The sequence below is a fragment of the Phocoena phocoena genome, chromosome 20 (genome assembly GCF_963924675.1).
Source record: "Phocoena phocoena chromosome 20, mPhoPho1.1, whole genome shotgun sequence".
In the NCBI taxonomy this organism is placed as follows: Eukaryota; Metazoa; Chordata; class Mammalia; order Artiodactyla; family Phocoenidae; genus Phocoena; species Phocoena phocoena.
The window spans coordinates 3,246,510-3,270,197 of NC_089238.1; the positions used below are offsets into that span (position 1 = coordinate 3,246,510).

The 23,688-nt window shown below is 60.3% G+C and overlaps 4 protein-coding genes across 4 annotated transcripts; 3 read left to right on the top strand and 1 right to left on the bottom strand.

The window, feature by feature from the left end:
* Window positions 1-1,719: 1,719 nt before the first annotated feature.
* TMEM190 (transmembrane protein 190) lies at window positions 1,720-3,143 on the bottom strand. The gene is made up of 5 exons (XM_065899688.1): window positions 3,086-3,143; window positions 2,959-2,994; window positions 2,201-2,326; window positions 2,036-2,120; window positions 1,720-1,945 (listed from the first exon to the last, which is right to left on the bottom strand). The coding sequence occupies exons 1-5, from the start codon at window positions 3,141-3,143 to the stop codon at window positions 1,720-1,722; spliced, it is 531 nt and encodes a 176-aa protein (XP_065755760.1).
* Window positions 3,144-9,285: 6,142 nt separating this feature from the next.
* IL11 (interleukin 11) lies at window positions 9,286-10,757 on the top strand. The gene is made up of 3 exons (XM_065899691.1): window positions 9,286-9,315; window positions 9,440-9,601; window positions 10,587-10,757. The coding sequence occupies exons 1-3, from the start codon at window positions 9,286-9,288 to the stop codon at window positions 10,755-10,757; spliced, it is 363 nt and encodes a 120-aa protein (XP_065755763.1).
* A 1,865-nt stretch (window positions 10,758-12,622) lies between these two features.
* On the top strand, window positions 12,623-16,657 carry GARIN5B (golgi associated RAB2 interactor family member 5B). Its single transcript, XM_065899065.1, is given in 10 exon segments — window positions 12,623-12,772; window positions 12,958-13,112; window positions 13,189-13,427; window positions 14,048-14,112; window positions 14,194-14,297; window positions 14,392-14,444; window positions 14,544-14,627; window positions 14,993-15,550; window positions 15,553-15,720; window positions 15,723-16,657. Coding segments are annotated over 10 exon segments (2,511 nt in total).
* A 2,922-nt stretch (window positions 16,658-19,579) lies between these two features.
* COX6B2 (cytochrome c oxidase subunit 6B2) lies at window positions 19,580-20,364 on the top strand. The gene is given in 3 exon segments (XM_065899692.1): window positions 19,580-19,691; window positions 20,100-20,200; window positions 20,314-20,364. Coding segments are annotated over 3 exon segments (264 nt in total).
* The last annotated feature ends 3,324 nt before the right edge of the window (window positions 20,365-23,688 follow it).

A 23,688-nucleotide genomic window follows, 5' to 3' on the forward strand; every position in this document is an offset into this window, starting at 1 on the left:
CTGGGTAGACCTCTGCTGCTAGAACCACTTGCCAGAAACTGGCCAAGCTGACCGGCCTGTAGGCCCCTCTTAGAAGGAAAACGGGCCTGTCCAAACACAGGACTCCATAATGGCAGGGTGAGGTGATTCCAGCCCATGAGGGACAGAGAACTGGAATTTTAACAGAGGGTCCTGTAGGTCCTGGCTCTGGTCACTTCTCTCTGCCTCTGGGACCAAAATTAGTTGAGAAGATGTGCAGAGCCAAACCCATCCTATGTCATTTCTCCCCCCATTTCATCTTCTCTGTCTCTGCCTGTCTTTCTCTTTGTCCCTGTGTCTGTCTGTCTTTTTTTTATCTTTGTGCCTCTATCCTTCCCTCGACATATTTGTCTCCCCCTCTCTCTTTTTTGTGTGTAAGTCTCTCCGTCTCTGCCTTTCCTTGCCTCTCATTCCCCACCTTGTACCACTGAGTTCCGGTGAGTTAAAGGCACAGTCGCTGCCGCAAGTCAGGGCACGGAGTAATGAAGGAGCCAATGAGCAAGTGCGTCAGTCAATTGTGAGGGACTGAAGCGGGAGGAAAGGGCTCCTTCTCCTGGGTGGTGGTCCTGGGATGCAGGGATACACGCAGGGGTCCTGAGCAGCCACTAACCCCATCCTCCCTCCTACAGACGAACGCATGGCCACACCTGTCAGGACACGATGGAGATGTGCAGCTGCCCCATCACCATCTGGCTGCCAGGATGCCTACCTGTCCTCCATCTATCCTCCCCTGGATAAAGGGCTCTGCCTCACTGTGCTTCATATCTGTCTGGAGAGGGATGGCACTGGGGCAGGGGTGAGGGAGGGGCTGCCCAAGCCCTTGGGGACCTAGGAGCCTAGCTCCACGCTGTCGCCTCATGGAGGGGGACAGGAGTGGGGGGCAAGGATCTCAAGCCCAGACCCACCCCCTGAGTCCAGACCTCCCTCAGCCCAGGTTCCTCTGTTAGTTTGAGGTCCCCAGAGATGCAGACAGAGGGATGAAGACGTGCAAGATATTTGTTGGGGACATACTTATGGAGGGTAGGTTGGAGTAGCTCTGTTACCTGAAAAAGGAGGGGCGGAGGAAAGAGGACTGAGCGCGATGAGTCTTCAACTGTAATGAAGTTCCAGGAAAATTTCCGTGCCACCACTAGGGAGTCTGAGAGCTATAGTCGTCCAGCGTTCGTTCGTGGGAAGCAAGGCAAATGCCTGCTGGCCCAAGGGCGGCAGGACCCCAAGGGCAGGCAGCAGAGGCTGTCAGGCAGCGGCAGAAGGACAGCTGAGGGGCACGGTGGTCCATGTCCCCCCAGCCCAGCTGCAGTCCCAGCCCAGGCCACCCACAACTCACCCAAGCCCCTCAGTCCAGACCCCCGTAATCACAGCCCAGGACCTACACTCAACTCAGGACCCCCATCAGCTCAGGCCTCCCCCCGTCAGCCCAAGTTCCCCTCAGCTCGGATCCTCCCCACTTACCCCTGGACCCCAGATGCCCGTCAGCTCACACCCTGCATGATCACAGCCCAGGCACCCCCCAAAACACACACACACACACACACACACACACACACACACACACACACATACACTCTATCTCTCTCTCTCTCTCTCTCTCTCTCTCTCTCTGCCTCCGGGTCTTATCCGTCTCCTGCTTCATGCTTCTCAGAAAAGAGACCATGCATCTCTGTGCTATATCTGTATTGAGGGATCCCTCCAGGGGTGCCCCTAATCTTCCTCCTCCCCTGTTTCCGTTTCTTCGCCCCCTTCCGTGCCTTCCTCATCAGTGCCCCCTGAGACGTCCAGGGCCCCCTCTGTGGGTATGCTGCCAATGGACACCATCTTCTTTTCGCTCCGTGTCCGGTCCTTGGGTAACAGAGAGACGGTCTGGGATAGGTTGCACTTGCTCTTCAGGAACCACGGCAGCCGCAGCATATCCCGCCGCTTGGCCCACCTGGCAGGGAGGGGACACCCTCAGCTGTGCCGTCCACCTGGCCCCGCCCGCCAGGGCAGGGGAGCCCCCCCGAGCCCCGACTCCACTCACCAGAACAGGCAGATGCTGGAGATCAGGAAGAGGAGGCCTCCGCACATCCAGCCGAGTGCCCACATGTGCTTCCTCTGCATGTTTTCTGCACAAAGCAGGGAGCTGTGAGACCAAGGGGTCCCTGCCACCAGCCCCCCCCAGGGGCCCCGGCTCCCCGGCACACACCATCCGGCTGCTGGTGGTAGCAGACCCCATCGTGGTAGCAGCATCGTAGACGCAGACAGAGATTCGGGTTCTCAATTGCCACCTGGCCCCCACAGCTCTCCCGGTCCCAGACATCTCCCTCACAGCCTGGGGACCAACACGAGGAGCAGATTTCCTCACAGAGCCTAACCCCATACCAGGCTCTGGGGCTGCCGGCCTAGTGCTTACTTCATGCGGGACCCTGGACTCCAGGCCCCCAGCCCCTCCCCCCTCAGACCCAGGGGTCCAGGCCCCCAGCTCCTCCTTCCTCAGACCCAGGGATCCGGGTCCCCAGGCCCTCCTCCCTCAGACCCAGGGGTCCAGCCCCCAGACCCCTCCTCCCTCAGACCCAGGGGTCTGGGTCCCCAGCCCCTCCTCCCTCAGACCCAGGGGTCCAGGCCCCCGGCCCCTCCTCCCTCAGACCCAGGGGTCCAGGCCCCCAGCCCCTCCTCCCTCAGACCCAGGGGTCCAGGCCCCCAGCCCCTCCTCCCTCAGACCCAGGGGTCCAGGCCCCCAGCCCCTCCTCCCTCAGACCCCAGGGTCTGGGTCCCCAGCCCCTCCTCACTCAGACCCAGGGGTCTGGGTCCCCAGCCCCTCCTCCCTCAGACCCAGGAGCCAGGCCCCCAGGCCCTCCTCCCTCAGACCAGGGGTCCAGACCCCAGCCCCTCCTCCCTTTAGACCCAAGAGTCTAGTCTGGGCTCCTTATCCCCAGGGGACCCAGAGTTTCCTCCACTGCTCACTCCATGGATAGAAGAATCCCTGGATTCCATTCCCATCTGTGAAAGAAAAGAGTGGTGTTGGGAGGCTGTATGGAGGGTGAGGAGGGCCTCTGCTCAGCTCTCTGACCCCTTTCATCAGCCCCCTCACCTACTGAGCCCTGCATTAGTAGGAAGAGGCCCAAAGCAGGGATCCCAGACCCCACCATGTCGCCTCCCCAGACTCCTGGGGCCTCTGTGGGGAGAGACCTTGAAGGCCATTACCCCAGCAACCGGCTCGCCCCACCCGCCTGCCCGGCTGGCCCCCAAAATTCTAAGTTCTATTTCTAGGGAGCCCACTTAGCAATTGGGAAGAAAGAAGGGGGGTGTCACACTGGCCTGGTCACACCTGGTTGCTAGGGAGTTGCTTCCTTAGCAACCAGGTGGAAGGGGCCTTGTGGGTGGGATGGGGCCCTGGCATTAGAAGAGCCTCCTCAGCAACCTGGGTAGAAAGCAGGTGGGAGTCTAAGACTTCTCCTCCTAGCCAACCAGGGGACCCGAGGAGTGGGCACCCTGAGACCTTCTTGCCAGGGAATCCCTCTGCTTAGTAAACATTCCTGAAAGACAGCTCCAGGTGACCCAAAGGCTCCTGAGACCTGGTTGCCAGGGAATCTTCACCCTAGCAACCAGGGGCAGGGGGCCTGAGGCCCAGAAGACCTCACTGAGCCCCATTGTTAGGGAGGCCCCCTAGCAACCAGGAGACCTAAGAGGGCGATGAGAAAATGGGGGTCAGGCCATAGGCCAGAGCTCTTGCTCCGGAGTCCCCTGGTCCCAAAGGCATCCAGGCCTCCTGATGGGGAGGGCCAGGATCCGAGAGGTCTGAGGCCCCAGGTGGTGGAGAGGGGACTCATGGGAAGGGAGCCCCTTCTAGCTCGGTCTGTTTCCCCCTCTGCAAACAGGGAAATGGGTCCGACTGGGATCCCCAAGCTTCTGGTTTGGCCCACCCCAGTGGTGGGGGAGGAGGTCAACTTGGGGGCTGGGGTGGGAACATGATCCCTCACTCTCCCCTGAACCTCCACTCAGCTTTCCAGCCAGTGAGGAGGGGACTCAGCTCTCCTGGGGCGGTGTGTCTTTGTGTCCAGATCCTGAGTCTGAGGGAAGAGGGGCTGGGGGTCTGGACACTTGGATCAGAGGGAAGAGAGCATTTGGGGTCAGGACTCCCAGGTCTGAGGGAAGAGAGGCTGGGCATCTGGACCCCGGGGTCTGAGGGAGGAGGGGGAAGGGGACTAGGTCTGAGGGCAGCTGTTCAGGAGTCCAGACCCCATTTCTCAAGAAGCTCTTTGAGGCTGCCTCCCGCCCTACCCATCTCCCGTAAACATCCTGGTGGGTGCTGAGTGGGCCCAGGGTTGCCTTCGTCAGAGATGACACAGGTCCGAGGGGCTCGGCAGGGGGCCGGGGGTGGGGGTCAGAGGGGTTGTGGGGCTGAGGCCGGGCAGCTGCTGACCGTTTCCTGTGTCAACATCATCTGGACCCACTTCCCAATTCCCGGGATTCCTCAGGGATCAAGGAGGGGGTGGGGGGGCGGGGCCGCAGGGCCCTGGACCGCGGCTTGGGGCTGGGGGGGCCGCCGTCACGGCCCTCACCACTAATGACAGGTTTGGGCCGCCTCTGCGGCCCGCCTGCCCCGTCACCCCCCAGGGGCCAGACAGGACCCCCCAGGGACAGACAGACAGACACACACAGACTCGGACCTGCTGACCTCACACCAGCCAGCTCCACCTCACCCAGGGGCCAGCACATGAGCAAGGACCCCCTGGGGTCCCCCGTCATATCCCAGTGGCATCTCCCCTCACGGCTATCACCCCTCAGAGTCTCAGCTCCGTGTCACCCCCAGCCTTTGTCTCTGAGCCCCTGAGCTTGTCTCTGCGTCTGTATGGGTCACAATTTTTTTTTTTTTTTTTTTTTGCATCTCTGTCTCTCACTCTGGCCTCTGTGCTCCTGTCTCTTTCTGTTTGTCACAGTCATCTCCTGTCATTGTTTGTGAGTCTCCTACCCTGCCTCTCCATCTCTTTACTCGTGTCTCTGTCTTTGTCTCTCCTTGCTCTCCTTTCCACAGAAGTAGTCTGAGTGTCCCCAACCCTGGGGAAGACCCAGGAGTCCTGAGTAACCCCCACCCTCCTGTCCTGCACCCACCGGCCTCCTGCTGCCACAGTGAGGAAAGATGACCCCGCATCCCCGGGGTGAGAGGGCCGAAGCAGGCCGAGGGGACTGTCACTAGTCAGGGACTGATGACCCATGCCTAGACCCCTGACCTTCCCCAACAGAGCACTCCCCAAATTGCAGAATGGCCACAAGTTTTCTCTACCTTTCTTGAAACAAGGGTTTCGGACCTGGACACCTGCCACTTGGCTCTGAGGGAGGAGGGGGCTGAGAGCTGGACCCCTGGATCTGAGGAAGTAGGCGGCTGGGGGTCTGGACTCCTGAGTCTGAGGGAGGAGGGGCTGGGCTCTTGGACTCCTAGGTTAAAGCAATGGGGTTGGGGCCGGCAGCCCCGGTTCCTCCGGAGGTGGAAGGGGCTGCCATCATCAGATCCCTACTGTGGCTCTCAGGCCGGCCCCAGGCTCAGTCCCCCATCCCCTCAGACCAGTCCATCTCCCAGGCTGGTGGCCTGAGTCACCTTGGCTGGCCCCACCGGTCTTGGGGGGGGGGGCTACGTCAGTTCTCCCTTCACTGACGCAGCCTTGGGCCCCCCCACGCTGACTCAGCCGGAAACAGGCCCCCTGAGGGGCGGAGACCCAGTGGTCAGAGGCCTGGGTCCCAGCATGAGTAGGGGCTGGGGAGGGCCCCTGGGGGGCCCTGGCAGGGGTGGCCATGACAGAGAGGCAGAGGGAGCTCTTACCTGAAGCGATGAGGTCATGTCCCACCATGGGGGGGCTGTGACCTCACCTCCCTGGGGACCTGAGCAGTTGCCCCCCCAAGTGGTGGGGGATGGGAGGGGGAGGACTTCAGCCAGCATTCATCCTCAGAGCCCCCCTGCCCACTCAGCGGTCTCAGGGGTGGGGGGGAGGGGTGTCTGCGGGAAGACCTTTGGAAGTCCTTGTCACCTTCTGTCTTCTCACTACCCTCCACCCTTCTCTGCCACCCTTATCCTGGGGGTTGGGGTGCTCCTGGGGACTTGGGTTCCTGTCATGGTCCCTCACTCGTTCTGCCGTGAATCCCCGGGGCCAGCTCTGCTCCACGTACCTGGTACTCCCTGTGTGCGTCTGTGTTGGCACCACCGTCCCCCTGAGTCTGTGTCTCCCACCCCTGCTCCCACCCCTCTCCGCATCTCCACCTCTCCACCTCTCCGCGTGGTGTCCTCCCTGCCATGTACTGGTCTCCAGCTCCCCCCACCCATCCCAGCTGCTCTCTCCGGGTCTCACCATCTCCATCTCTCCCAGGGGCTCCCTCTTTTCCTCCGTCTCCCTGGATATGTTAATAAAAATCAACAGTGAGAATAGCAATAGTTCGCATTTACTGAGAGCTGGTTGTGTGCTTTACAGGCGTGAACTCACTGTATCCTCACACAGGCTTTTGGGAGGGGGTCGTGCCCGGGGTATCCCTATTTCACAGATGGAGAAACCAAGGCACAGAGAGGTGAAGCCATGTGCCCGAGGTCTCACTTCTACTGGGTGTCTCGATGCCTCTTTCTCTTGGTCCCTGTCTCTCTGCCTCTGGTCCTCTCTCACCATGTTCCAACGTGTCTCTTGGAGAAAGGCCCCCCTCTCTCAGTCCCCACTGCTGAGTCCTCGTCATCTCAGCATCACTCAGAGGATCTCTGCCCCTTGGGACTTCTCCATCTCTGTCACCCTGCCTTGTGTATCTCTTTTCTGCCGCCTGCCTCCCCTCTTTCTGGCATGCCTTTCTCTGTCCCTTTTCCTTTTGGGGGTCTCTCTGGGTCTCTCCAGACATCTCCTGCTGTTTTCATCGTGCCCCTCAAACCTCACTTTGCTCTCCTGTTTCTCTGCCTCTGCAGCGTGTCTCCTTGGCTGTCTCCATCTCTGCACCTCAGACTCCCCACCTCTGTCCCATGTCCCCATTTCTCTGTGTGTCTCTACCTCCTTGCCTGGGTCTCGGCCTCTCCATCTCTCTCTGTCCCTGGGAGTCTCTCTCCGTCTCACCTCCAACCCCCCAGGCCTGCGTCTTGTGGTCCCGTTGCCACCTCTACCCCGTCTGCATCACCCCCTGCCTCTCCATCTCTCTGCCTGTCCTGGTCCAGCCGGACCCCCACCCCGCAGCCAGGCCCCAGCTCTTGAGCTGCGCGTGTCTGCCCCGGCGGCGGCGGCGGCGGCGGCGGCGGCGGCGGCCGGCCGAGGAGGTGGAGGGAGGGGACGCCAATGACCTCACCAGCCCCTCTCCGACCACCCCCCCTTTCCCTTTTCAACTTTTCCAACTTTTCCTTCCGTGCCCTCCTCCGAGAGCGGCGGCGTGAGCCCTGCGAGGCAGCCGGCTCCGTCGGAATGGAAAAGGCAGGCAGGGAGGGTGAGTCAGGATGTGTCAGGCCGCCCTCCCCTGCCGCCTGCCCCCCGCCCGCCCGCCCCGGCCCCCTATATAACCCCCCAGGCGCACACACTCCCTCACTGCCGCGGCCCTCGCTGCTCACACGCACATGCCTCCCCTCCCCAGGCCGAGGCCCAGCTGACCCCCAGGGCTCCCACGGCAGCGGACAGGGAAGGGTTAACGGCCCCCAGCCCCCTGCCCCCTGCCCTGGGGAACCCCTGCCCTGTGGGGACATGAACAGTAAGTTGGTTCAAGCTCCTGGAGGGGGGACAGGGAGGAAGGAGGGAGGGACCGTCGGCGGGAAGGGTGGGGAGCAGACAGACAGCGGAATCGGACCGAGAGACGGAGGAGAGCGAGGGAGCAATGGGGAGGCGGAGACGGAGCGAGCGGGAAGGAGATTCAGAGAAAGCAGGAGGCCTAGAGAAGGGACGGGCAGAGCGAGACATGAAAGGACGGATCAGAGACGCGGAGACACCGGCAGGGCAGCGCGAGGCAGAGAGAAATGGAGACTCACAGACAGAGACAGACGAAGGCCAGGGGGTGATCCCAAAGGGCCCGGGACCCCCAGGGAGTCAGCGGGGACCGAGAGACGCAGACTCCCAGGGACCTCAACAAGAGAGGCTCCGGGAGGGAAACTGAGGCAGAGAGGCCAAGGAGGTGAGAGCAAGCCCAGAACACCGACCCCAGCTACGGGGAGGAAAGACAGAGGGAGACACAGGGGTGCAGACAGAAACAGGAGAGCCAGACGGATGCGGACGGACGGGCGGACAGACCGCGGCCTGGGAGGGCCCAGGGGGCGGGCTGGGGGTGTGCTGCGGGAGCGGGGCGGCCCGGGGGTCGCTGATTGGCTGGCGGGCGGGGTGGGCGGGGCCGCTGGGGGATGGGCGGCCGCGGAGGGAGCGGGCCAGAGCCCCCGCGCTGAGCACCGCCGGGTCCCTCTCTCCCCGCCGCGAGCCCGGCGCGCCCGCGCCTCTGCCTCTCTCCGCCCAGGTGTGCTGTGGGGTATCCCCGGCGCTGCGGCCCGGCCTTCCGCGGTCCACTCTGGTGGGGCCTACGCGGGGGTCTCCCGGGGAGGGGTCAAGGCCCCCGGACCTCTGTCCAGGTCTCCTTCCCCTGCTCTCAGTCCGGTTCGGGCTCCTGAGCCTCGGGAGGGGGCAGGTTCTGGCCTGTGTCTCCCCCCTCCTGCCCCGCCCCGGGGCCCAGATTCCGGCGTCCGGGGGCGGACGGGAGACGCCCGGCCCGTCTACCCGCCCCGGGGCGCGTCTGCTCCGACGGGCGGGGCGACCAGAGCCAGAGAGGGAGAGGGAAACCCGCCCAGGCCCTGCGACGTGCCCTGGGCGCTCCGCCCTGGGACTCAGGACCCCCACCCCAGCCCCTCCTCCCTCAGACCCCCCGGTCGGGCCTGAGCCTCCTTTCTGTCCTCTCCCTCCCTCAGGTGTTTGCTGCCTGGTCCTGGTCGCGCTGAGCCTGTGGCCAGGTAGAGCTGCTGCCCCGGGGCCACCTCCTGGCCCCCCACGGGCCTCCCCAGACCCTCGGGCTGAGCTGGACAGCGCCGTCCTCCTGACCCGCTCTCTCCTGGCGGACACTCGGCAGCTGGCCGCACAGCTGGTAGGAGAGCCTGGAGGGGATGGGCTGGGGCCAAGACCGAGAACGGGGAGGGCGTCTGGGCTACCACGGTGGCAGAGAGGGGGAGAAAGGAGTCCGGGGCTCGTGGTGGGGGATGAAGCGACCCCCGGAGCTGGGCAGGGTCCCTCTCATGGCTTCTTTCTCCCCAAGAGAGACAAATTCCCAGCTGACGGAGACCACAACCTGGATTCCCTCCCCACCTTGGCCATGAGTGCGGGGGCGCTGGGAGCCCTGCAGGTAAGGGCAAGGGATGGGTCAAAGGTGGGAGTTGGGCGGTGAAGTGGGTACAGGGGGTTAGGGGCTGGAGTGGACAGGTGCCAGGTGCTCCTTGACGCCACCCCCCACCCCGCCCGTCCCCCAGCTCCCGGGAGTGCTGACACGGCTGCGGGCAGACCTGTTCTCCTACCTAAGGCATGTGCAGTGGCTGCGCCGGGCAGGAGGCCCTTCCCTGCGGACCCTGGAGCCCGATCTAGGCGCCCTGCAGGCCCGGTTGGACCGGCTGCTGCGCCGGCTGCAGCTCCTGGTACGATCACCTGGCTCTGCGACCCCAGGACCCCAGACCCCAGGCCTACTCCGAGACCCTCACCCTGTGTCCCTGAGACCCCAGACTCCAAAATCCTGCCTGGAAACTCTAAACTCTCACCCTGAGACTCAGAAACCCCATGGTCTTGTGACTCCAAGACTCCCATCCTGAAGCCCTAAGGTTTGAGAATCCAAACCCTCACCCCAAGACCTGGAGACCCCGGTCCCAAAACAGGAGGAATCCAGACCCCAAGCCCAGGATATTCTGAGCCTCCAGACCCTGAGACCCACCCATATCCTGGCCCTGAGATCCTGACACATCAAGACCCCAGACCCTCAGATGATGCACCGTGACTTAAAGCCAGACTGCAGACCCTGGCTCTGCAAACCTCAGATTTCAAGGACTTGGACCCTGAGATCTCAAACTAGAAGACCCCAGACCCTGAGCCCTGGGTCCCCAAGAGCTCAGATCTAGGTTGTGAGCCCTTAAGACCCCAAGACCCTGACTTTTAAAACCCCAGACTCAAGACCCTGAGATTGTAAGACTTCAGACCCCGGTTCCTGGTTCTGGTGACCCCAAAGACCCTGGAACTCAAATTCCAACTCTCAGCTCTGAGACCCCAGACTTGAGACCCCACCTCTCACACATGAGTCTCTGAGCTTGATCCTACAATGAGACCCCACATCTAAGACCGAGGCCCCAGGATCCTGGCCCTGCTGCTACAGACCTCACCTCCAGCCCTCTGAACTTGGCCCTAGAACCCCAGCCTTAAGACCCCCACCTTTTGGCCCCAGCCTCAATTTTCTGAACCCAACGTCCTGAAGAACTCCCAACCCAGACACCCCACCTCACAGGCCAGAGACACAGTGGAAATATGCAAGCTGGACCTCCCCAACCCTGATTCAGTACAGGCTCCAAATTCCCGCTTCCCCGGACCCTAACTGCACCCCTGGCCTGATGTTAACCCTCTGTCCTCTCCTGACAGATGTCCCGCCTGGCCCTGCCCCAGGCGCCCCCAGACCCACCGGCACCCCCCCTGGCTCCCCCGGCCTCACCCTGGGGAGGCGTCCGGGCGGCCCATGCCATCCTTGGGGGGCTGCACCTGACGCTCGACTGGGCTGTGCGGGGCTTGCTGCTGCTGAAGACTCGGCTGTGACCCTCCACCTAGAGCCACCAGCGCCCTTCAAAGCCAGACCTTATTTATTTATTTATTTCGGAACTGGGGGCGTGGCAGCCGGAGGACTCCGCCCTCACCATTGTCTCCCTCTAGTTAGAGACGATCCCTCCAGGAGACCTGGGCAGGGGGGCATCTGTGCCTTATTTATACTTATTTATTTAAGGGGGTGGGTGGGAGGCAGGTGGACTCGGGGGTCCCTGAGGAGGAGGGAACTGGGGTCCTGGATTCTTGGATCTCTAAGAAGTCTGGCCACAGTGTCTCCCTGACCCCCACCCCTCTTGGCTTGGGCAGGAGCATATATTATTTATTAAACAATTACTTTCTGTGTTGGGGTGGGGAGGGAGGGGAAAAGGAGGCCTGGGTTTTTGTACAAAAATGTGAGAACCTTTGTGAGATAGAGAAGAGGGAATTAAATTTGCCATACATACCCACTTAGACGTGATTTCTCTGCGGGCCAGGGGCTGGATGCTGGGGTCCTTGGGGGCCCTCAGTGGACAGGGAAGTAGAGGAACCATCAGTCCCCCAGAGACTGTGAGTTCTTAGTCTCACAGTCAATAAATAAATATTTAATGGATAGTTACAGAAGGTTACCCTGTGACCAACAGTACTAGTACAGGGCAAGGCTGCAGGCTCAAGGTTGTTCATTATGGCAGTGTTTACAACAGCAAACTGGAGACAACCTAGATGTCCAACAGTAGGCGATGGTTATGTACATGACAGTGCATCCATGTGATGGAATACACCAGCCATGAAGAGGGATGCTACAGAGACTGCTTTAGGCATAGAAGAAGCAGGCCTCAAGGCTACAAACCACTGTGTGATCCCCATTTTGTATAGATACGTATAATCCATGGATTATTTAAAAATCCTAGAAGGAAATACACCAAAGTGTTGACTATGGCCACCTCAGGGTACAAGGTGGAGGTGGGATTGTGGGTGACTTTCGTTATTTGTGCTTCTCTGTATTTTCCAGAATTTTTACAATGACCATGTATTTTGCATGACACATGAAAAAATAATAACCACTATATTTAGAATGACAGAACATCAGCACCCCCCGCCCCGAAAGCCCTCAGAAGGGGACAGGAATGGCCATTCACTGTGCGCCTGCTCTGCGCCATGCCTTAAGTGCGGGGTTTTACTTACAGGATCCCGTGCATCCTCCAGTACCCCCCAATTTTACAGATGAGGGAAGCTGAGGCTCCTCAGGGATGCCTGTCGTTTAAGGCCACACAGCTAGGGAGAGGCAGAATATGATTTTGCCAAAGGTCTGGCTTATTCCAAACCTCATGTCCCTTTCTTTATAACCAATGTAGAGCAACTGTTGCCACGGACACAAACAAGTTAGATACAGGGAAACTGAGGCTCCTGAGGGTATAGACCTTACCCAGGGTATAGACATGGGTCAGTGGCAAGTTGGGACTGTAATTCAGGCCTCCCCTCTTAAGAGTCAGAAACCCTTTTGTTTAATTATTCACTTAAAACATCCCAGACGGCCCCTCCCAGGGCCCCGGGTCGTCCTTAGTTTGGGTCTGGAGCAGGGGCTTCTGATTCACCCACCCCAGCCCTCAAGACTCCAGGACAGGTTCCTGGAGGGGAAGGGAGCTGAAGGCCCCTGGAGACTTCCCAGGAAGAGCTGCAGCTTTGTCCGATGAGGTCACAAAACTCCTCCACCGAAGTCTCCTCCCCCAGGCCAGGGCTGAGCACCTCTGCAGGGCCGTGTCCAAGCCCTGGGGAAGCTCCACCCTCTGGAACCGCTGAAGCCCAAGGGGCTGGGGCCGGTGGGCTGGGGGGCCAGCACCCTGCCTCCATGTCCCGGGTGACCAACACTTTCTGCAGCCATCATGAACCGGCTCTGGAACATCAGGCGTTGGGAGCCACTCCAGGGCCCCCTGAAGTGGGTCCCCACCCTGGGTGAGCTGCAGAAGACCCTCCAGAAGGGCGAGTACTTGCCCCTCCGCCCGCTGCCCATGTTCGAGAGTAACTTTGTCCAGGTCCCTGGCTCCCTGTGCCCTGGGGGCAGAGAGGGGCAGGAGGGAAGGGAGACCCCCTGGGCTGGGGGATTTGGGCCCAGGAGGGCACAAGGCAGCTGGGGGGCTGGGGGGTGGAGCTCTGTGTGGAGGTGCCAGAGGAGCATAAGAGAAAGGAGTGGTCCCACCCCCTCTCCCTGGATCCCCAGGTGACCAGTCGTGGGGCCCCAGTGTATGTGCACCACAGAACCAACCGAGTGACCATGGGCGTGGCCGCCTCCCTGCCAGGCTTGGTGTTGCCAGACATCCTGCTGATGGCCCAGCACCCCGCGGGCACGGAGCGCTCCAGCCTCGTCCTCACCAGGTGCCGCCATCCCCCCATCCCCTGCCACCTCGCCCCCATCTCCTGCTCTTCCGCTTCCATCTCCTGCCTCTGCTAGGATGGTCCTGCTGGACCTGGCCCACCTCTACGTCCACGACCTGTCTGCCTGGAACCTGAAGCTGCGTCTGGTCACGGGCTGCCGCTATTACCTGGAGCTGGACGCCCCTGACAATGAGGTCAGCTTCCTGTTTGACCGCTGGATCCGCCTCATCAACCTGCTCTGGCAGCCCGCCCCCTCCTGGGCCCCCAGGACCCTCCACACGCCCCCCATGGACCTGGGCCATGTGGCACCTCCAGGTGGGCCCTGACCCCACAGACCCCTGGGGGCAGCTATGGTTCTAGATTCGAGAGGGTGCCAAGACCAAAAGCCAGAAGTATAGGAGCCCCAGGAATGGAGCTGGGGCCAGGACCCCTGGCTCTGAAGGAGGAGGCCTGCACTCCAGAGTCTGAGGGAGGAGGGACCAGGGGCTGAATACCTGGGTCTGAGGGGGGAGGGGCTGGGGGCCTGGACCCCTGGGTCTGAGGGGGGAGAGAACAGGGGCTGGATACCTGGGTCTGAGGGGGGAGGGGCTGGGGGCCTGGAGTCCTGGGTCTGAGGGGAGAGGGGCTGGGGCCCTGGAGTCCTGGGCTGGGTAGGTAATGGAGATGTGGAAACCAGGAAGATCTCACCCTTCCTCATTGCCCCTCTTCCTGTCCACAGGACCCGTTTCACCACAGACATTCAGGTGAGCTGGCTTGGGTATCCATCAGGCCCTTCCCTGAGTCTCAGCTTCTCCTCCACCAGGCACGGACAGCGCCTCAGCATCATACCCCTCTCTCCCCTGGCCGAGCCCCCCAGGAGTCCCCTCTGGGCCTCCCCCCGCACCGTGTCATCCCCATTGGGGTCCTTGACCTGAAGTGTCCCCCTGCCTTTCCAGTCATGATTGTCGAGCCCACCTTTCCTTACAAAATTCTGACAACTCAGAGACAGAGGAAGGCCAAGGTGAGCGGCCCCGGTGGGCCTGGAGGGGAAAAGGCTGACGGGGCTGCACCTCCTGACTGCCCTTCCTCCTCCCGCTGCCAGACCCTCAGGCGCAAATTCAAGTCTCAGGCCCTGGGTGACTCCCTGCCGCTAGGCTGGTCACAGCTGGAGCAAGCTGACACGAGAAAGAAATCGACAGAAAAGAAGTAGCCTTGGGGCCTTGCTGCCTTGCAGGGCAGGGGGGAAGGGTGGGGATCCTAGTGCTGAAGCCGCCAAAGTCACACCAAATTGTCCTTACAGGTCCCAACTGGACCTCTCCCCTGAGAGATCGCAAACCAAAGTCCAAGTTGCCAGTGAGCACACCCCCCTCCCTCTGCCTCCATGAATGGACCCCGAAATTCTGACCCTTCTGCTGAGAGCTCAGACTGCTTTCTTCCACCCCACCCCACCAGAGAAGCCCAGCATCACCTTTCGGACCATCTTCAGCATCATTTCCAATACACCTGATCACATGGCATCCTCTTCCAAGGCTTCCAGTATACTGAGAGCCGGGGCCAACTCTAGAATCAGAGGGAGGAGGGCAACTCACAGTCTGAGGGGGGAGGGGCTGGGGGCCTGGACTCCTGGGTCTGAGGGGGGAGGGGCTGGGGGCCTGGACCCCTGGGTCTGAGGGAGAAGGGGGTTGGGGGTCTGGATCCCTGGGTCTGAGGGGGGAGGGGGCTGGGGGCCTGGAACCTGGGTCTGAGGGAGGAGGGGGTTGGGGGTCTGGACCCCTGGGTCTGAGGGGGGAGGGGGCTGGGGGCCTGGGTCTGGGCATCTCCACTGGCCTTGACCATCCTTCCCCTCCCCTCCATCTACCTACAGGGTTGCTGTAATTCTGACGGGGCCACATGCCTGGCAGGTTTACTTGAGACCCCTTCACTCTGTATCTCAGAGGACAGCCCTGAAATGCCCTTGCTGGGCTCCTGTGATCCCTTGCATATGTACCCATGGCAACAGGACATGGACGACCTGATGGACCCGGAGGCCAGCACCTTGTCCACGTCCTCCCTCTGCCCAGCCACCTACCCTCCTGACTTCCACAGGTGCAACGAACAGGCCAGGCCTCTGGACTCCGTGCAGAGACTGTGGCCGCCGCCCTCCCAGAAGCCCCCAGCCATCCCTGCTGCCTCTTGTAAGGCTCCATTCATCCTTGACCAGTCCCAGAAGTTCTTGGCTGTACCTGCTCCATCCCGGAAAGCACCAGTTTTTCCTGCTGCTCCCCAGGAGGCCCCAGCCACACCTGCCCCATCTCAGAAGGCCACACATGTATTGGCTACTCCCCACGAGGCCCCAACCACACCTGCCCCATCTCAGAAGGCCACACATGTATTGGCTACTCCCCACAAGGCCCCAGCCATGCCTGCCCCATCTCAGAAGGCCGCGCATACACTTGCTGTTCCCCCGAAGGCTGTGTCCCCCCCGCTCCAAACAGGAAATCTATGTTCCTACCTACCCCGTCCCATAAGGCTCTGACCTTACCTACCCAATACCAAATGACATTGGACCCTGCCACCACTGGCGTGTTGCTTGCGGGAAGTCACGGAGGAGATGTGCTTGAGAAAAGCAAGCCTGAAGGGAAGCCAGAGCCATGGTGTTGATGGGCACCCAGGAGACAAACATAGTAGAGGTGAGGACTCAGAAAACATCCCTGGAGCTGCTTTTCACCACCACCGAGAAGGAGTCGGAGGAAGTCCTGGTCAGCAGAGCCCAGGATGTCACCGCGGATGGCTTGAAGGACAAGGGCAAGTTGGAGGACAAAGTCCGCAGGATGAAGGAGGAGATCTCTCTGGACATGCTGGGCTTCAAATCCAAGGAGGTGGGGCAGCAGCAGAAGTGGATCAAGACCCAGGAGCTGGCCATCGAGGAAGCCTCACAGGGGCAGACCGGGCCCTTCTCAGTGGACGGGCTCACCTGTGCCAAGCTGACGATCACTGCCAGTACCAAGGATCCCTCCTTGAGATCAGCTCTGTCCAATCTGCCCTCCTGGCTCTCAACCCAGCAGGGGTCTGCCATGCCAACTATGGACACAGTACCCCTCAGCACCACCAAGGTGTCCTTGCTGGAGGAGATGCCGGTGGTGGTCAGGGAGCAGCCACAGTTGGGGGCCTGGGCGAAGGGGAACACGCATCCATGGGCGGAGGTGGAGGAGGTGCCCCAGGACCCAAAGGGGCCTTCCAAAGCGTCCCCCTTCCCCAAGCGTGCCACCAGCAGCCCCAAGATGAATGCTGCCTCCCTGACTCCCATCTCTCTGCCCTCAGCGAGGTGGGAGGACGTAATGGAGTCTCCTACCTCTCTGACCCCTGTCTCAAAGATGGAGGCCAGGGTCTCCCAACAGCCCAGGAGAGTATCTCAAGAGCCCAAGAGGGTGCCGGACCAGTGCCCCATGGCCACAGTGGGGTCGTCTTTGGAGATTCTCTTGCCCACTCTCTTGGAAATTGAGAGTATGAAGGATATGGTCTCCAAGGTGGAGAAGATAAAGGAGGAAGTGGGCATCTTTGCTCCTTCGCCCAGGTATTTGGGGTGACAGCTAACGTGTATTGTCAACTCTGTTATCCATGAGGTAGAGAGGATCATTCCTTCTTTTTCCACTTTCCTTTGTGCTCTCAGTGTATAGTGAGTATCAACTATGTGCCAGGCATCATTCTGTGCACTATGGACATGGCATTGAGCAATTTGGGGGGGGGGTCCTCCTGGCATCTTTTGGGTAGAGTCCAGGGACGATGCTCAACATCCCACAATGTATGCGATGGTGCCCCACAGCAAAGTATGATCCTCCGCAAAATATCAGTAGTGCTGAAGCTGGGAACTCTGACAATAAAATCCACAGTAATTATATTGTACATTATTAGCTGATAGGGCTCCGGGCAAACAGCAGGGTAGGGAGGGCTACGAGTGGGGGTAGGCAGCTTCCAGTATTGGATTGGGTGGTCTGGGAGGGCCTCAGTGAGCTAGTGTCATTTGTGTAAAGATCTGAAGGAGGGGAGTGAGGAAGCCATGTGGACATCTGGGGAAATTCGTTCCCTTCAGAAGGAACAACCACTGCAAAGTCCCTGAGGCAGGAATGTGCACGATGTGCTGGACCAAGAGGGAGCTCCAGGACAGCCCAGAGTAGGAATTGTGGTCACAGGAGTCACGAGGGTGGCACCATCATGTGGGGCCATCTTAAGTACTTTGGGTTTGATGCTGAGCAAACTGGAGGTTTTGAGCAGAACGGCTGGAGTTGCTGTATGTTAGAAAGGACTCTCTCTGGCTGAAGTGTGGAGAAGGTAGAGGAGGAAGGGTGGGTGCCGGGAGAAGAGTGGGGAGGCAGTTGCAATGACGCAGGAACAAGATGATGGTGGCTTGGACAAGAGGGGAAGGAATGGAGGTATTGAGAAGTGGTGGGGTTCCAGAGATACTTTGATGGTTGAGCCAACGGATCAGCTCATGGATTGGGCATGTTGTCATGGCATTGAGGTTTGGGATCTGAGCCACTGGGAAGATGCAGCAGTCAAGGAGGCTGTGAGTGGAGTAGATGTCAGGGACAAGATCAGGAATTCCATTTTGGACATCTTGATTCTGAGATGTCAGGTGACGATGCGGGGTATGCAGCTGGACACATGAGTCTGGAATGATTTGGGGAATCATCAGCAAATGGATGGTTGCTGCAAGCTATGAGACTGGAGGTCACCAGCGAGTGACTGCAGGTGGAGACAGAGCCAAGGTGTTTAGGGAAAGGCGAACCATAGTCAGAGAGTGAACACTGAACAGCATCCTGAACACCAGAAGAAAGTGAGGAGCGTCATGAGGGCAGCCGTGTCAGATGCCACGAGCAGGTGAAGGAAGACGGGACGAGAGAAGACCTCTGGACGTAACAGCAAGGAGGTGACCTGGTGGGGACGAAGACCTGAGTGGGGCAGGCTTAAGGGAGCACAGGAAGTGGGTCACCGTGCTGCAACTCTTGAAAACATGTGGCTGAGCCAAAGGAGCTAGACACAAAAGGCCACACAGTGTACGATTTTCGTTTGCAAGAAATGTCCAGAAGAGGCAAATCCGAAGAGACAGGAAGCAGATTGGTGGCTGCCAGAAGCTGCAAGGGATGGGAGGAACGGGAAGTGACTGCTTAATGGATTTGGGGTTTCCTTTTGGGGTGATGAATATGTCCTGGGAGCTAGGTAGTGGTGGTGCTTGCACAACATTATGAATGTAATTTATGCCACTGAATTGTACCCTTTAAAATTGTTACAATGGTAAATTTCATGAGATGTGTATTTTCCCACTACTTGTATACATACATATGTATGTAAAGAGGGGAATCGGAGAGGAGGAGTAGACCAGCTCTTTCCAAATGATCTGCTGGAAGGGGAGGAGGGACCTGAAGAGGAAGCTGGAATAGGATGTGGGACAAAAGAGGGCTTCTTAAGAGGAAAGAGATATTAGTGCGTTTGGATGTTGGGGCAGAGTCAAACTTGATATTAAGGAGGCAGGAGGGAGAGAAACCTAGGAGGGACACTGGTGGAAACGTGGATTCCAGCTCAGGCTTGCCGGGCCCTGGAGCAGGACCACGCCCCCCGCCCCCCCCACCCCCCCCACCCCACCCCCGTCAGCATGTATTTATTGAGCAGTTACTACTCTCTCCCTGCCGATCCCCCAAAGCCCTCTCTGGCTTTCTCTCTGCAGCATGCACGGTTCCCAGCGGCCTCAATAGCGGGATGCGGGGGACTCAACCTCAGTCGCCGAAGTGTCCAGAGGAGCCCAGCGGGGGCAGGTAGCCCCTGAACCCTGCAGATCAGCCTTATACCTAGCGCTGGCGTCCAGGAGCCCGGACCCCACCCTGTCTCTTTCCTCTTCCTCACAGGCCCCTAGGTGTTGTGCCCCTCTACTGTAAGAATCAGGGTGCTGAAAAGGCTGGGCGGGGATGCTCCTTCTCCGGTAGAGACCAGAGCTATCTATATCTTTATATATTGGGGGGGCGGGGGGCGGGTCGAGGGAGAGCCCGCGTGGTGGCCCAGTTTCGCAGAGATTAAAAGCATGAGCCTGAGACTCGGCAAGAGCAACACCCGGGTGCCTGTGTGTGAGCGCCGGCCCCAAGTGGGGGTGTCGGGCCGGAGGTGGGAGTCGCGGCGGGGGAGGCAGGTCCACACCGACCCCGCCCCGCGTCCCAACGCAACGGCGCAACGGCGTCCATTGGCTGGGGCTCCGGGGGTCCCAGCCAATCCGACCGGGAGGGTCGTGTTTTTCCTGGGCTGGGACCCTCGAGACTCAGAAGCGAGGGGGTCCCCGGACGGAGCCACAAGCACAACTGAGCCAGTGACCCGCTGACATCAGCCTGGTGAGGGCAGGACGGGTGGGAACGGGGGCTGGGTTTCGTGGTGGGGGTCAGGAGCTGAGTGCGGGTCGGAGCGAGGGGCGCCCCCTAGGCCCCACAGAACCCCATCCCTCCCCGCAGCAGACGCCGCCTTCGTGGATGTTGGGTATTGATTGCCCAAAGCCCTGAAACGGGAGATGGCCAACGGCACCCTTCGACCCGCGCTTCCCCAAGCAGAACCAGACCTGTAACTGTTACCAGAACTTGCTGGGTAAAACCTCGCGGGCCAAGTTAGGGGGAGAGGGTGAGAGAAGGTGGGAGGCAGGAAGGGGCGCGCCCCACCTGAGGACGAGGAGAGGGTCCTGGACTCGCCGCGGGGGCGGAGACCGTTGGGGTGGGAGGTGGAGCGGACCACGGTCTGAAGGGGCGGGGCCTACCTGGGAGAGGTGGGGCCTTGTATGATAGGGCGGTACCGATCAGTGGAAGGTCGGGGCCTATTCTGGAGGCGTGCGATAAAGTCACGGAAGGGTGGGGTGACAGAATAGGCGAGGCCTGGCGGGGAGGAGGCGGGTCTGCAGCTGGACCTTTCTGGCGGGCGCGGCCTTGGCGTGGAGGGGGCGGGGCGTGCTTGCGACCCCGCCCACCTGCCCGCTCCTTCCCCCCCCGCCCCACTCGGCAGACTACCGTCCCTGCGTCAAGAGGATGAGGCGCCACGGGAAAAGCACACAGCCCTGCGAGTATTACTTCCGCGTGTTCCACGCGCTGTGCCCCATGAGCTGGGTGAGTGGACAGAGGGGCAGCGCACAGACAGGCCGGGCGAGGGTGGATGGGCCGGCTGAGTTGAGCAAGCGCCCGCTCCCCACCTTCCTCCATCCTACCCACCCCCACCCCAGGTGCAGCGCTGGACCGAGATCAAGGACGGGAATTTCGCTCGCAAAATCTAACGGCCCGAGGGCGGCTTCTCCGAGGGATCAGTATCAGTGTCATCACCCCCAATTCTCTCATCTTCCGGGCCCCACCACCCCAAACCCCGCCCCGTCTTTAAGCTGCAAATAAAGCTATGTTATTGCTGATATTTCTTCTTAATGTCTGGTCAGTGAGGTGCGCACGGGGGCGTCGGGAGATCCTCCCTGTGTGTGCCCTGCAGCCAACACTACTGGCTCTAATCATGGGAGGGGTGAGGGAGGACTGGGCTCCATCAGGGCTGGTATGGAGGGAGGACAGTCAGGGTAGGAGCAAGCTGAGCCCCCCGCTCCCACCCCCTTCCCACCTTCCCCCCTCCAGCAGGCAGCAGTCTTCTCAGCAGGGTCTCCCTTGGCTCTTTGAGTCCCAACACTTGCCCACCAGGACGGTTCCAGGGTCCTCCTGCCTCTCAGTCCCCACAGGTACCTGTCACCCAAGTCCTCCCTCCACCTCTTCCTTCAGGATCCTCTTCCCCTCCTGGACCACCTCCCCAGCTGGCTCCTGGACTTCCTGCCCCACCCCTTCCATCCCATCTCAAGTTCCAAGGAGTCTTTTATATACCACCCAGCGCTGACCCCATCACTCCCTCCCCTGCTCCCCACCCTTCCCGGCTTGCCACCACTCCCTCACTCCCCTGTCCCCTTTGACTCCACATCCCTCCCAGTACATCCCCAACCCCATCACATGAGCCCCTCCCAACAGGGTGCTCTGCACTGGTCCCCTAGGTCTTTGGAGCGCCCTGTCCACAGCCAGGAGCAGCCTTTTCTCCTCTGATCAAACACACGTCACTTCAGTCTTTCCTGCCAGCCCATTCCTGACTGCGAGCTCCTCCAGGACGCTCAGAGCTCCAGGATAAATTCTTCTTCGCTCCCGCCCCACTCGGGCTCTGGGCCTGCCCTCAGCCAAGCTCAGGGACCACAATGCTGAGATTCATCCTGATTCCAGATGCCCCTCAAAATGTCACCTCTCCAGCCATCTCCCTCCCCCCCTCCCCCCCACCCCGAGCCAGGCTGAGGAGTGACCCTTGACAGAGCTCAGAGCCTGGGGCTTCTAGCCTGACCTAGATGGGCATGAGTCCTGGCCATCAGCGGGGCGGTGGATTTGACTTTCTGCCTGAAGCTGTCAGTCTCCTGGGGCAGACTGGACCCCCAGACTCTGCCTGAAGTGATCTCATGAGGTCTCCATTCAACCCCAGGGTTCAAAAGTAGCTATTACTAATCATATGACAACTTACTGGGTGGCCCTGGACAAACCTCCTGACCTGCGTCACCTCAGTTTCCCCAGCTGTCAACAGAGATGGTGCAAAATCCCGTTATCAGGAGGGGTGGAATGATGGGAGGGACTGGGTAAGCTCAGGGGAGAACTGGCTCCATCCACTCCCCTCACCCCCTCTATGCTGCCCTCATCCCCCTACCCAGGGCACACCCCAGATGTGCCATCTCCCAGGATGGCTCCACCCAAAACCTTGGCCCCGGGCCCCCTCTCTCAGACCACAACCTGAGAGGCAGAGGGGCAAATGAGGGCATGGGGTGTGGACTCAGACAGACAGGCTGGAAGCTACAGGAGGGGGTGAGTCGTTCATGTGACCTCCCCCGACCTGCAGACCTCTGGCCTGCACAGAGGTGGCGCTGCTGCAGGAAAGAAGGAAAGCCGTGATGCCACGCAGTCCAGGCAGCTCTGAGTCACCGAATGAATGGGGCTGGCGGCTGTCTGAGCACTTGGTGAGGTCATCCAGGTAGCATCCAAGCACAAGGCCTGACACCTGTGCAGCCACAGCCAGCCTCCTGACCTCACCAGAGCGCCAGTGCTGGTAGTGTGTTCTCGCCCTGTGGGCCAGCAGCCCCTCCCAGTTCCCCCTTCTTTCCCTCTGGGGCCAGGATCCCTGCCACCATCCCTTGACCACTCCTGGGACGTTCTTACACTCCTGGCTTCCCTTCTGACCACCACTGCCCTATGGATGCCTGAACCCAGGGCAGGGCCAGACCCACTTCACTTCCAGCTGGCTGGGCCAACACTCTCAGCCCCCAAACTCTGGCTCTGAACACCTCTTCCTAGGCTCCTGGGCCATCTTTGCCCACCCACATCCTGAAACCCCCAATGTCAAGCTCACTGTCCCGAAACAGCCTCCCGGGACAAAGGAAACTGACTTCCCCATCCCTCCTCACAACCTGCATCCCTGCTCTCCTCCTCCTCTCCCTGCTACCCCCTCCCAGTCCCAGCCCATCAACCGCACACTTACCCTCTTCCCCTCCCTCTGCAGCTCCTTCCTCCCAGTCTACTGAAAGGGTCAGGTGCTTCCCGGTCAAAATCACAAAACCACTCGGTGCCCTTCACCCGTTGCTCCATGAACCCTCCAGGCACTGCTCTGGCCCTCGTCTCCACCCACTCCCCCCTCCCATGGAAGCCACTGCTGAAACAAGCCCTAAGTCTCCAGTGGGCACGGCCCCAGCCTCCCCTCTGGTGTCTGCCTCTTTCCCATCCCAAGGATCTCAGAGCCTGGTTGAGCTCTGAGAATGGGTTCAAGTCCTGGCCCTGAAGCTTGCCAGCCTTGTGGCCCCAGACAAACTTCCTAAGCCCTCTGCACTGTGGCCTTCTCACCTAAAATACAGTGATAACGATACCTAGACTTCACAGGGCCGTGGGGAGGGTGATGCTGTGTCACAAGCCAGGACAGTGTCCAGTGCAGCTGTCCTCAGGGTGTGTGGGTTCTCTATGTAAATAATTTGAGGCACTCAGAGTCCTCATGTCGGCCTGATTCTGGTGCCCAATATCATGTTGGAGGTGGGGGTGACCGATCGTCAGCTGTCCTCCTGGATCAGCAACCCCAGGATGACCAACACCATCAACAGGGCCCTGGAGCTCCTGCTGGCATCTGGTCAGCCCCATGCACAGGATAAAAGCATCAGAGAGGGGCTTCCCTGGTGGCGCAGTGGTTGGGAGTCCGCCTGCCGATGCAGGGGACACGGGTTCGTGCCCCGGTCTGGGAGGATCCCACATGCCGCGGAGCGGCTGGGCCCGTGAGCCATGGCCGCTGAGCCTGTGCATCCGGAGCCTGTGCTCTGCAATGGGAGAGGCCACAGCGGTGAAAGGCCCGCGTACCACAAAAAAAAAAAAAAAAAAAAAAAAAAGCATCAGAGAGCTCCCCCAAGGGGAGAAATGGGATCCAGGATTGGGCTCCCTGCCGTCCCAGTAACCCAAGGAGGGGAACTTAGAAAGCTTTGGGGAAGGCACTGCAGAGTGCGGGGCTTCCTGAGACTCTGGCCTGTAATTATTTCCTGTTTCTTTCAACTCCCTCCTCCTCCTCC